The sequence below is a fragment of the Solea solea genome, chromosome 7 (assembly GCF_958295425.1).
Source record: "Solea solea chromosome 7, fSolSol10.1, whole genome shotgun sequence".
NCBI classification, from domain to species: domain Eukaryota; kingdom Metazoa; phylum Chordata; class Actinopteri; order Pleuronectiformes; family Soleidae; genus Solea; species Solea solea.
In genome coordinates, this window is record NC_081140.1 from 17,750,297 (window position 1) to 17,765,255 (window position 14,959).

The 14,959-nt window shown below is 41.4% G+C and overlaps 1 protein-coding gene across 1 annotated transcript in view; it reads right to left on the reverse strand.

Moving 5' to 3' along the window:
• The window catches only part of rsrc1 (arginine/serine-rich coiled-coil 1), a 111,604-nt gene that overhangs the window by 63,514 nt on the left and 33,131 nt on the right, over nt 1–14,959 (reverse strand). Inside the window, exon 5 of the mRNA XM_058634030.1 lies at nt 7,897–7,933. Coding sequence (XP_058490013.1) covers nt 7,897–7,933 — 37 coding nt within the window. The remainder of the gene's footprint in view (nt 1–7,896; nt 7,934–14,959) is intronic.

Sequence of the window (14,959 nt, forward strand, 5' to 3'; positions counted from 1 at the left end):
TCATGAAAGAACCCTAACAAGTCTGACACCTGGACAGTCGCTGTCAACATGTGACCAGCACTTCAGCTGCAGCATAGAAACACATCACATGTTGCCGCCTGTCGGGAATATCAGGCAATGAGTAATTGAAGCTTTATGTATCCAGACTCTCACACGACACAACGAGCCGTTGGGCTAAAACAGTTGATACGAACAGCCACCCTTTTTATGAAATACAACCAGTCACGGAAGTACTCTCTCTATCACCAAGTGTAAAGTAACCCTCTCCTCCTTTTCAAGTAGCTGCCAAAGACTCTACTATTAGTGGGCTATTAATGCCAAGCACTGAAACCGACACCTGCTTGAATCAGGCTAACTCTAACCCTAAATGTGACAGGAAGCAAAGTGCGCTTGCAGTCGCCCCGCTCTTTCACTTACTTCGCCACAGTGACGACAGACACACAGCGACGTGCTCAGCTGAGCCTAAGTGCCCAGCATCCGTCCCATTAGTCAAAAATAAACACATCCTATTAGAAAAATAAATAACCCTCACTCCACTTGGTTAAAACAATGCCACACTGCCTATAATGAGGCACTGCACGCAGCACATTTTGTCTATTTGTAGCCATGCTCTGGACCAAAGGACTGTTATTATCATTATTATTGGGCCTGAGGCCGGCCAGACAAAGCAAAGTATGGTGGGCTGACAGATGAATAAATGCCTGTTAGTGCAGACACGGAAAAGTCGAACAAAGGTCAGTTAGGCCATCTCTGGCCAGACTGTGGTCAGATGGTCAGACCTGTCTCTCTGAAGAGTTTACGCCCTTGTTTCGACAAGTCAGTCAGTACGATAGAGAGGTAAAAAAACAGAAAAGGATAAAACTCATTTAGACTTTGAAAAGGTTCACTATTTAATAGCGACACATGCATACATTTCTGTGCTTTACTTTTTGGTCATCTTATCCTTGCATGATTCGTCTGTATCTACAGTATATTTGATATAATCACAGTATCTATACTCTCCGTAGGACAAGTGAAAAAATGCGGGAAAAGACCAAAGGGAGAGAGGAAGACAATGAAGCAGTGAAGAGGCTGACAGAGACTGTGGGTCAGGAAGAGACCGCAAAAGCAAGAGAGAGTAAAGCACTACTGTTCTTCTTAATGATTAGTTGATCTGTGGAAATGGCAGCAGTCAGTGCAGCTCAACCCATCTCTACAACAATTTTATACAAGTCAACAGAACATGACACGTTTTCAACACTTTAAGTTTTAAATAAAACACTGATTTAAGACCAGAAGGTGTGTCTCATTATAAACCTGCACTCATTTATTAAAAGAACATATGATTAAATAAATAATAGCCGTGTAGTCAAGTCTATTTATAAAGATAATAACCAGATGAGCATATTTACAGTATCTGTTCACATTATTTTATAAACCTCCAACTTAAGCACATCAGTTTTCTTGTGTCCCATATAATGTTGACACTATTAAAGAAATATCACTATCACTATTATTACAATCACTTAAAGTTTCAATGCCCTTAATACTGAAATGAGACACATTTCTTAAATATTACTCGGGGATACAGTTGATGCATGTTTGGGTGTTTGTATGGAGGAACAAATAAAATCCTGACAGACTGGTGCATTCATCTCTTCCTCTATCCATAAGTCTATGCCCCCACTCTTTGTCAAGCACATTTGGCATTTTTATGAAAACGGCCATCTGACTAATGTCCCTATCAATTATAAAACAGGTGTTTCACTGAGAACACCAGCAACATTGTGGCTTTAAACAAGACTCCTGGACTGTTGTCACATGTTTTCACATTTGTCCTGCTTCCCATGTTTGACCAGAGAGTAAATAATTCAAAAACACTCGTTTGATGATCTCAAAGAATATCAATGACCTCATCAGTCCAACGACTACGATATAAATCTTAACTGCACTACTGTATTATGTGTCAATAAACAGTTTCAATATATACACAAATATAAATACACACACACACCTCGGGAAAAACTCTCTCCACGCCGGAGTTGAAATGCTCAATATTCATCTCATTATATTTTTAAAGTCTTCATCTGTTTCCATTTTCTTTTATTTGTTGCATTTCACTCAGGCTTCCTCTGCATCTCCTCCTCTTGCTCCTGTCCCCTCCCCGCAGCCCCCGCCTCCTCCCAAACAAATACACATATACGGTAGATCCCATACCCAAAAAAAGACAGGGGGAAAATAGAGCTCCTAGAAAATGCAATATTTCTGTTTTTAATATCGAAGTCTATAAGATCAGGGCAGAGATGGGTTCCATGGCAATATGTTTATTTATATATTTTATAAGGAGGGAGAAGAAATCTGCCTATCAGTGTATGTATTTGGGGGGCCTGGGCCACCGCATCCAAGCTCATCTTATATGAAAAATAATGTTGTGTATGGCTATACTTTTATATATAATGGCAATATGGGATCAGGGCTCTTTTACAATGTGCCATACTTCAGGCTAGGGCTAACAGCATTTTATGGCCCGCCAGCAGTTCATCTTCATGTCTGAGGCAGGCAGGAGCACTGCATAATAATGTCGTTTCCTGCCCCCAAATGCTATTTCACAGGCCGGGGCTCATTTCTCAAACTTCACCACTTTTACAATTTCCCAAACTTTTATTCCCGTCATTATTACCAACAAGATTTCATTACGTATTTAGAATGTAAACAAGTCTGAGTAATGACACTCCCCCGTCTCCCTGGAATCATTCCCGCTGATGGCTCTGCTGCTGCTGCTGCTGCTGCTATCTAGGGTGCGCGTATTCATACAGACACACACACACACACACGAGTACAAACGCACAGACGAAGCCGCGCGCACACGCACACAAATACACAAAAACACGTGCACTGCAGTTTGCCCACAAACAACCACACTCACGTTAACTGCCCCGGCCGAGATACAACTCAAAGGCAGTAATTTACTACTCCATGTGCATATGTGTGCGCGTGGGTGCGTATGCATGTATGTGTCTCTGATAAAGGGGGATGTGGTGGGGGTGAAGGGGGGGAGAGAGTTTTATACTCAACTCACATAAATCATGTAGAAGAAAAATGAGCAAATGTGCAGGCTAACTCATCTTCTCCCCATCCTGAGAAAATGAAATTCACTGGAATACCTATCAAAACTGCAATCATCCAGAGATAATATCTTCTTTGGTCTATCTGCACTTTCCGATTTAATTTCCTCCATGCCCTTGACATCCAGCGATACCATTAAGATGAAGCACATACAGTAAGGGAGTAGTTCTCACGTTTTGATATATGAGATCTCCGTGCTTAATGTAATATCATCATTTGAAAATTAATGCAATCTTTCTTTTGTTTGGGGGGTGTTTCTTTTTTTGGGAATCACTCGAGGAGTGAGCCACAGCGAGACAGTGATGGGGACAAATAAAAAAGAGAGGCACAGAAAAGCAAATGATGTGCAAGAAAGGGGAGATTTTGTGAAGATCCCCCCCCTTCACTCCCTGCCAGAATGACATGCAATTACTTCTGGGCCTGCCCCATGTCAGAGGTCACTCAAATTACTCCATCATTTAGCCGTGCTGTCGAGATTAGAGAGACAGAGAAAGAGACCCCATTCCCTCCACCTATGCCTGCACACACCCCCAACGCTACATCAAATCTCATGAAATCATGAGTGTAATAAGCATGGAAATCTTTTTGCTGATTATCAGACCCCCCTTTTGTTCGTTATCTGTCCAGAATCTGTCCTTTCTCTGGCTATTTACACCTCTTTATCCTTTACAATCATATTAGAGAGGAAGGAATACAAAGAAAGAGAAATAAACTGAAAAATGGATCAAGTTTTTGATGAATCTATTACAGTTTGACAACTGAGACAAAGCAACACTAAATAAAAGAATCAATTATTTCTCTTTCTGAGCTGTGAACTCTCCCCTCAACTTCTTGTCTTCACAGTCATCTCAGTACCATATTCAGTAATGTCGGGTTTGTCCTAACTACAGCTGTTGGTCCATGTCTGTCAAACTATTCGCCTCAGTAAACTCTTCACCTCTCCGAGGGACACTTGGAGGACATCTGCCGTCCCTGAAGTGAGGCGTCTGGTGACGCGTCAACAATAGCAACGGCAGAATTCCTTCTCTATCACGTAACAAAAGCAAAACTTCTAAGTGATGCACTGAGACAATTTAAAAATAAATTGTTGACGCTACAATATTTCTTCAATAAAGTGCAAAGGAGAGGGCAGCTCCCCTGCTCATAGACACATTTTCTTGTGTACTTTTGAAGGGACTTTTGCAAACAATAACAAATACAGAAGAATAAAAGTTGAATAATCTGTGGGAGTAAAGAAATCTGATTTTTTTAATTCATTTTTTTATTTATTTTTAATGATCATTAAAACTACAGAATTGAGGGATGTTGTTTTCTGAGGGTAAAGCAATGTCACTGGTTTCTTTATCAAAATGTTACCTGTTTACCAGTAAAATGACATAACTCCCCAACAAAGGGGGACATTTAAGGGCATATACTTGCATCACGTGTCTAAATTGACTCAAATCAACAAATTGACATCTTGTGAGGCCGTGTTGGAAAGAAATCTGGCCAGAAAAAACAAACGTGAAACACTTTTAATTATTGCTGTAAACTCATCAGATATGTTAAAGTTGTTTAACTCCCAATGCACTCATTATAGTTTTTAAAAAGACAAGCAAACCATCACGTTAAAATATGAAATTTTAACACTTTGTAACTAAAATGTCCCATTCAAACTCCCTCTCACCCCTGTTGTTCTTCCTTTACCCCTCTCTTCTTCTATCCTTTCCCTGGACAGAGTGTGTGTGTGTGTGATGGAACGATGAGTACAGTTGCAGGTTGAGCCAATAACCCTGATGAGGCTGATTCTTCATGTATTGATTGAGCTGCTGGCTTTCTTCTACTTTGCTCTAAGAAGCTGTGCATCTGGACTGATTGGCTGCTGTAGGCCACCTCTTTCACTTTAACTCCATTCCTCCCTGAGCGAGGAATCGTTCAATTCAAATAGAGGTGCGTGTGTGTGTGTGTGTGTGTGCGTGCACGCATACAATAACAGAGCACTGGGAGCAATTAACTTCAGTCTTTTTCTCAGCATTGCTACTGATCATGAGATTCAGTCAATCTGCTGAAATACGAAAACAAAACAAACATGAACAATAAAACAACCCTCAGACCACATAAATCTTAATTGCCTACCTAATTACTGCACCAGTCAATCATTCGTGCCGTTACCTTAACAGCAGGAGGTAATGTTGATGTTCATCATGAAAAATCAAGCAGAATAATCTGAACACAAGTTCAATTGTCACATCAGTATGATGATTCGGGGAGACATTTCTGTTTGTTATGAGTAAACAGTGGAACACTTTCTGACAACTACTGCAATTGGTTTAAATTAATAGAAGCAAATCATCATTACTTTTGAAATAGAAAGTGAGTTCTTCATGGAGAGCAGGTACAGGCTGGCAACACCAGTCTTAGAGCAGTTCATCAGCAGAGAGTCATAAATAACTGTTTAGAAATCCACAGAATTATACTGTATGTGAGGCAAAGAGGGGAGCAACATTTCCTACATCCCTGCAAACTCTACCTCAGAGGGGGACGAGCTCCATTATTTACACTCATCTGTCCCGAATAGTAATCAGAGTCTTGCACTCCCCAGGCAGGCAACGACTGGGGTGCAATCTCCCCATGAGCATAAACACACCCATAAATTCACTCAGTATTGTGGTATTTAAAATTCCCTGAGAAATCTACTTTGTACAAGAAAATGCACTGTTTAACATGTTTGTGTGTTTCTCCCCGTGTGTGTGTGTATGTGTACATATGTAAGGTTTAGCTCCTGAGCTATCCTGATGGGTATAAAGACACAGCAGTAAATAAGAATCAAACACAAAAATGCTATAATCTGTCCCTATAGGTCCACTTAGTGTAAAAACTACAAAAATAAAAGCAAACGGAAAACGGCTGCACTAACCCCTGCTAAGAATCCTGACATTAACAATTTGTTTTGGTTTGTAGAAAACCTTACAAAGAACATATGTACAAAATACAGATCCAATTTTAATCTTGCTACAGCGCCGATATAATTTCAATGAATTAGTATAAAATGGTGCATCTACAACTCAAGCTAAATCTGAGCCTGAAAAACAAATGAGTGCACTCATTGTTGATTGCACTTGTGTACACAGTAAAGTTAGTTTACATTCCTCCATTCGCCTTTGACAAGAAGACTCATCTCAACTCGCAACAGAAGCTAATGTAATGTTTGCCACAATATAACTGCCCATACACATATTGATTAATGCCTTATATGTATGTGATCCTCTCCTGAATAATTCACTACACCTTTTATGGAGTAACGCATCCATCACACCTCTATACCCACCTATAGACTCCTCTCAACCCAAACTACAGCACTTCTGCACCATGCTCTATATGTTTGACACTGGTCACTGAAATATATGAATTGTGCAGTGGAAATAACGTGTAACTGGAGTGACACTACTTTTTGTTAGTTCCGCAATCAGAATTTACCAGCGTTTACCTGCGTAAACAACCACTGTTTGTCTACCTAACATCACAAACTCTCAAAGCACAGCTCAGTGCTTTAAAATCAATTATTAATAGCTGTATTATAACGTTAATGTAACACATATAATATGCAACCAGAAAACAGCAATGATACAAACAATAATCAACACACTGGGAAAATTCAGTCCATGCATGCACAAGTTTTTCTTCAACTTGACTACATTCAATTACAACATTAAGGAATAAATCCTGCGACTACAGTGAAATGTGAGGTCAACTCTGATCTGCTGCTCGCTGAAGAGGAGAGAAGAGTTCAGTACAAGAGCTGCTTGAATTTCAGGGTCAGTCATTTGTGCGGCATATTCAGGGTCATTTGCGTAGCACAGAGTGGAGCGGGGGGTCATTTGCGTAGAGGGTGCTGGGACCTGCAGTTTAGCATGCAGTGAGGCAAGGGAGGGTGGCCATGTGACATCCACAGAGAGCCAGGACCCTCACTGACCCCTGTCTATAATTCATCCCCTGGAATAGGAGGCACATCAAACCATGGTTCATTCCCACCCAAAAAGAAAAAAAAGAACCTCTTCACATTGTTGCATAGAACTCTGACCCCGTATTAAAGCAAGTAGCAGGAGAAACGGTGACTATTAAATTTTTTAGGGCCGTCCCAGGAGAGTCTCCAGCAGGCCCTCGACTCATGGTTGAGAGAAGAGTTGAGGAAAGGCCCCCTGCTGACAGGTAGAGAGGGAGAGTGTGCGCGGGCTCCAAGAGTTATGTGTGAGGCTACATCCAAACGTTTCCATATAAAAACAGCGTTCTGGAATAAAAATGATCTCCGCACAAATGAGCGTTTTAGCTCAATTTAAGAAGTATTCTATGTACACAATAACGCAACTAAAAATGGGTATCATGTGGTGCTGTAAACAGGAACTCGATTCTCTCTTCTGCAGTTGTTTGCTGAGGTTCAAAGAGAATTACCAGCAAGAAACACCAATGGTGAAAAGTAGAACAAAGATTAACAAAAAAATATCAACAAACAAATGCTAAACAGAGGGAGAACAGAGTGGACAACCGGTGTAAAACTGGGGATGAGTGAAACACTGATATAAAAGTCATAGCAGGCCCTGGGGGAGACGCAACCCTCCCCTCTATCCCTGTTCACTCTGTTTTCTCCCTCTCTCTCCCTGTGAGCTGTGAGTATTCAGCTCCAATTCCGGAGGTTACATTAGGAATGCAGATATCAAAGTGTGTGAGTGACTGTGCATGTGTTTATATGCACATGTGTGTGTCTGTGTGTACATGTGGCGGACAAAAAGGGGGGGGGAGTCAAATAGAACTTACCAGATGTTCTAATCTGCCTTTGATGTTCCCGGCGTCCCTGCAACACAACAACACATTTCCCCCACTGTAAATAAAGAAGGGCCAACACAAAACGTCATTTACCAAAGAAAATGCTATTATTTTTTTTAGACATACACACACACAAGGAAAAGACACACATTACATTACATTACATTACATGTCATTTAGCAGACGCTTTTATCCAAAGCGACTTACAATAAGTGTATAAACACGACACAGAGGAACATGTTTCTGAAGTACTGTCTGAAAATTTTAACACATTTACCTGGAACGTTACCTGTGGAAAAATTATTATTGAATCTATGATTTTTTTACAACTTAATGCATTGTTTCTAATGTCAGAGCTTTTCTTACATTAAAAAAAACAAAAGTATTAAAATTTTTAAATTTTGGTGAAACTATTTGACTCTATTTAACAAAACAGTTGCAGATTAAGGGCTCTAGCTAATTTGAAAGGGTTGAGGGAGAGACTGATCTTGATGACATCAAAAAGACTTTGTTTAATCAAAAGGGGGGGGAGACACCACATAATAAGGAATGATGAGATTGTTAACCTTTCAGACCCATGTGCTGTGTGTGTTTGCATCAACACCAGACAGCTAATATCGTCGCTACACTGTCGACCGCCATAATATTAATTTCTGCCAACAAAGAAAGAAGTGGGAGCTTATTATGTGTGAATTAATACAAAATATGAGTATGTATGATTATCAGGGTAGCGACAGCAGAATGGTGAGCCGAGGAAGTGGAGGGGGAGGAGGAGGGAGGAGGAAGAGGAGGAGGAGGGGAGCAGTCGGTTTTAAAAAGAGCAAATTGGCAGTAAATAATAGATGCAATTTTGGCACATTTAAAATTTGCAGCAGTGGAAATCAAAAGATCAAGAGAACACAAACAGCCCCCGTACCCGATCCCAGCAGCCCCCCTCCCCATCCAACTCTGTCCCCCATTACTGACAACTCCACCCTGGCCATGGCGTATCACTCTGTATGTGTGTATGTGTGTGTGTGTGCGTGTGTGTGTGCGTGTGTGTGTGTGTGTTGAGAGGAAAGAAAGCTTATCGACAGGCAGTTGCTAATGCAGCCAGCAGCATCACAGTGTAAATCTACACCATCTCTAAAATTACATACTGTCTAATCCATCCCATCCTCCACCTTCCTCCCCCTCCTCCCCCCATTCCTCTATCCATCCATCAAGCCATGCCTAATGTGACCACAAAACTAAGCCATTGCCCAATAATTCAAATAATTTCACAACAACCAGGAGCTAGTAGGAGAAACATTCTAAAAAGAAGAAACAATTATAAAAGTGAAGAAGGATGTTTGCTTGTTTGTTCTGTGCTCCATCAGTGAGCCACATGCAGACAAGTCAACCACTTAAGGCAAACTTCATCTAGCTGTAATTACATTACATTCTGACAAACACCCCGCCACATTCATTATACATGATGGGCGCCCGGCAACCAGACAGCAAGACATTTGTAACCGTGGTGACAGTGTGTGTAATCCGCTAATGAAGCGCAATTAGTGAGAAACAATCTAACACAGGGGAGACGCAGCGCACAATCCCTCCTACTCCTCCACTCTTTTCTCTTAGCTTTCCTCTTCACCCCCGCACTCCCCTCCATAACCACTTTTTTGTCTTTTCTTTTTGTGATTCAACCTTTATTAAGCTCTTCAGCTGCATTTAATCTTGCACTCTTTCATCTACTGTCCTGACTTCATCAAGGGCAAGCTGTCCAGCGCTGTCCACACCAGGGCCAAAGGGATCGCTCTCTATCCATTAGACACATTTGGCTCACGCACACACACACACACACACACACACACACACACACACACACACACACACACACACTATTTTACATCCTCATCTCTTTTCAAAACATCATGTAATCTGCTGAGGTCTTCAGGGACACAGCTTTCCTCTTCTCCTTATCTCTCTTTCCCTCCCTCTCTCAGTACTCTGGGCCTTCAACTCAGAGGCAGCATCGATTTCTGAATTACGCCACAATATTAAATAATTAATATACTTGCCATGATTGATGTTTTGCATTAGGCCAATATTAGGTTATCAATCAAAATCCACTTGGTTTAATGTAATAATATTGAAAATGTGTCAGTGCCTGTTCATCCAATTTGTAGTGGAGGTAGGCCAGATAGTAATGGCGGTGTAGCACAAGGCCTCAGAAGACACTGTGGCCTGCTTACTACAACCATACGAGCACATTATAGCCCTGACACACAGCAGGAGGGACGGAGGAATGAGGGGACTGAGGGAGGGTGTGATGAAGGAATGAAGCAGATGACGGGGTTGACGTGTCGAGAGGGCGTGTTAATGATGTCACACAACTTAGTGTATCCTAAACGAAGAAACTAACCTTGCACTGCACTACATTCATTCATTCATTCATTAACCCTGACAGGGTGAAAGGCTGGGTTGAGAGTACTTTCAGAGTACAGCACCTCCAGAATATGTTCCCACTTTAGGCACTATCCACATTATTATTCTGTCCCACAGGTTGACTCTAATGCTGTGTTTTCATCATGGTACAGTTCGATTTGGTACAGTATGGCACAGTTTGGAACGGTAAAGCCCCTGGGTCAGGCTTGCATTTCCACTGAGAACAGTATCTTTACTTGGTCGTCAGGGTGTGGAATGTATCCAGTAGTCATGTAGCGTAAAGTGGGAAATGACTATAAAAGGAAAGTGGTTTGAACATTTGTATATCAATTCCCATGTAGACTGAGGGGCAGGACCAATACATTTGCAAACAAACAAAAAACTAGCATGTATACATATTGTAAGCTCTTAAAAAAACAAAAAAACTGTTGAAATGCTGCATCCTTACACTTTTGCAAACTTGCAATATTTTGCGTGTGGAATACTGCCCTTTTGAAATAGTTAGAAGCCAGAGTGTCAGAGAGTCTGACGGTAGAGTGGAGGACAGAGACAGAGACAGTGATAAAGTAATGTACTGCTTTTCCGGGAAACCGCAATTATTCTCCAAGGTTAATTAAGTAAAATTGGACAAACAAGTATGAGTGTTACACAGAGTAAGGTCAATACCGACCAATTTGACATAATCACTGGATCCATCACACTGCCGGCGCTCATTCCAGCTCTTTTTTCCCTCCTCCTCCTTTTATCAACTTCAATCACATTTCTTTCCCTCACGTCGTCTCTTCCGTAATTCTCTCTGCCTCCATCACTTGCTCTGTTTCTCCATGTCTTTTGCACTCCAACAAGGATCTTTAAACTGTTGCTTCATCTTACCTCATCTCCCATCCTGTGTCTCTCCTCCTCACCTGTCATTTTGCCCTCTAACAATCACACGCCTGTCTCTCTTTCTCTCCTCTCTCTCCCTCACCCTGACACTCACCCTCTCAAACCTCTGTGCTCCTGCTAGCAGACAATTAATTACAGAGCCAGCACCCGATGAGTTGTCATTTGTGGTGAAGTTTCTGATAATTGCATTAGGTCGTCGGGTTCTTCTAAGATGCCCTGCCCTCCTTTCCCTCATCCTCTCTCTTCTTCCCCACCCTCTCTTAACTTGTACCCCCCCCCCCTTGCACCCCTTGACACGGCTGAGATGAATATCTTTAGTCAGTCAATGGAGGCGACAGAGGGACTTAAAATGCAGAGGCAGTCATTTGATTTCCAGCTGACAGAGCTGCCCATTAGCCCAGCACTCATCAGCCATGCATTACCTCTCTGGCCCGCTGTCCTGTGTGCAGAAGCTTTAACCCTTTCACAATCCACCATTGGCCATGTTTACCACATAATATCAGGTTTATATTGATAGACTCTGGTCCAGTGGCCATATTTTACCTCACGAACTGTCCCGCATGAGTGACCACAGCAGGCTTATAGGTCAATTAGAATGATACTATAAGTTTCCCTTTCCTGGAATAAGCATTTTCACATCCAAGTTCTGGACAACAATTAATATTATTTATTACTTATTTTAATAAGTGAAAGCCAAATTGTCCTCTGAGATTTGGGGACAGGTAAATGTAATAACCACATTTTGTACTGAAGTGTGATGTGGTGCTTCAAGCATCAGCCCCAAAAATATTTGCACATTTAGACAAACAACTGTAGGCTTCATGTGCTTAAAAGCCACTAACACATGTTGCACAAGTTAACACCTGCAAGTCCAAGTGTCAAAGTAGCGGACAGTCAAGTTCGATGAAATTTTAAACCAGCACACTATTTTCACAATTATGGCTAAAACTAAAAGTGATTCATCTGTTTTTCAAAAAATAAGTTGGACAACATATAACTTTTTAAATGAGGGAAATGAAAAAAAAACAATGACTGTGGATTTTCTTTTCTTCTTAAAAAGTTCGTCCCCATTTTATTGGAAATTTAAATAAAACACCTTCAACAGCTTCTCAGACCTCAACATGATATTAGTCACAGATATTGAGGAGAGGAGCAGGAAAGAGAGACATCAGAGGGAAGACACCGTAATACTGTGATACAGACATTTCTAAGAGAGTGAATGTGTGTGTGTTCCATTATTCCACAGTTGCATGCCTTGTCAAGCGTGTCACTGAGCATTCACATGTTGTTTGATAGAATGGCAGGCATATTTATTAAAGAGTCAATGTGATGGGGACACCCGAGCGAGCAGGCATACTCACACTCACTCTTAAAACACACAATGCACTAACACACAGTCCACATCCGAGACATCTGCCTGTTTAACTAATAGAAGGCAAAAGCTTGATATTAAGCAGTTGAGGGATGGGGGTGAGCGCGCACGGGGGTACGCACACACATGCGCACACACACACACACACACACATAATACAGGGATTTCTGCTCTCCTACAGGCCTGATTGCCATCTCCATAGCTCCTTTTTAACAGGGCTGCCAATTGAAATTGAAATTGTATTTTTTTGTGTGTGTACTATCAGAGCTACCTTTCAGGGTTTTATGCAGCTATGAGGAGATTTGGAGAGACGCACACACACACACACGTACACACATAGAAAGGGATAATGGAGGTAAGTCAGGGGCTGTCACTCTTCCATGCACAGCACAGAGGGGAACTAAACACAGACTTATGCGTCTATGCTTTCTATGTAATTCGGCATGTGAATACACACACACACACACAATCTGCCCCTCTCTCCAGTTAAGGGGGCCATACTTAGGCATAATCCCAAAATGGCAAAGACATGCAGTCCATTAAAAATGGGGCTAACAAATTCTGCACTTAATGTTTCACTGAGGGAGGGTTAAGTGCAGTCAATAAAAAAGTCAGAAAAGGAGGAATAGTAAAGGATGAAACTGATTTACGTCTACCTTTCTGTTTCTCTCTTTGAGAAACGCACGCACACAGACACACTTTATCACACACCTGTTTACATGTGGGCCAGATCAGACACCTTGACATGGATGAGTCAAACTAAATGCACATGGATATTTTGAAACTGCTCACATTCTGTACCCACTAGTAAAACATGACAATAATAAATAAACATCATCACCAACTATAAAGTGTAATGCTGCATGAGTTACTGTTTGAACAACATGGTCTTACAAAGTGAGGGACCACCATTGTTCCATTTAAAGTATAGTCATGAAGTCAGAGATTATAGAGTAACATGGAGTTAAAAATCTAATAGTTTATGTAAAGTAATAAAAACAACTTGTGACGGTTCATTTTTTTTTTTTACAGAAAATTCTCTGACACAAATAAAAAATGGCACAAATGTGGGTTATAGCCGTGATGGACCCCTCTTTAATTAATTTTGAGCCAGGAAAATCATTCACTCAGACACTCAAACAGGTATTTAAACACAGGAAAAACATCACAGACTGAGCGTGTCTCCCTGTGGACACCCCATATCTGCCTCTTCTCTGCCTATATGCACTAACTCGATACTGAACGGAATTAAATCCTGGGGCCAAGTTTTGAAGAAAATTGACTTCTTTTTAGTGTTACATAGAGGCAGAGTGGGACAAAGACAGAAAGAGAAAAAGCAAAAGGGAGACATGGAGAGCAATCAATTTCCCCACGGTTTCTTCAATAGCCAGCGGTCCTTTTCATAGCTCCCAATTAGAAGCTTTCCTAATCAGAGAAATACCTCTCCATTATTGAGATGGAGACAATGACACTCTTCAACATTTCCGCCTGCTCCAAAACTCTGTAGATTGCAGTACTGGTACACAAAGAATAAAGCACTGGGCTATAAGGCAGGGGGGACGCTTGTGTTAAAATCACATGTGGAAATCTTTTGGCTCCTCTTGCAGCCCCAGAAAAACTGATGGGGAACAATGGCAACCCAGCACAGCATCTGTCATGGCACAATATAAAAAGATGATCTTGGCACAGAATGGACAAAAAAAAGAACGAGAAAGAGGAGGGGAGGAGAAGGGGAGGGCCGGGCGAGAGGTAATTCATTTGCAAATCAGGCCCTGGCTCTCAGGTCTATTTCAAGCTGCCAGTGGGTGCCAGGAGTTAACAAGGTAATCAGTTTCAATCCTGCCCTTCAATTGTACATCACACCCTCATCCAGAGAATACCCGGGCCTTTCTATAGGGGCAGAGGGGGAAATAGCAATCTGCCTGCTGGCTTTCTGCACACACAACACACACACACACACACACACACACACACACACACACACACACACACACACCTGAAGACAAGTGTTTACACATACAGGAAGCAATGTATTTGCACACACAGGCAGATAAATACGAGGCATGTATCAGCACCCCTTCTTGCATGCATTCAAACATAGGTAACAATTAGATCGGTTTCCGGTTCCACTGGTTCCACCCATGAGGATTTACAGCCTTGTTTTGTGTTTTGTATGATTTTAAGTTTAAATTTTGGACTTGTTAAGTTTGTGTTCAGGACTGTTAGTCATACATATGAAGACCCTCAGCTTCTGTTACTATTTTGAGCTTGAAATCAAAGGATTGTTCGATAATGCCGCTTAATCACAGTCCTCTTTACTTAGGCCTAACCATAATACTCAGTTCTTCAAAGCCTATATACTGTACATCTGTTGCTGTGTAAATG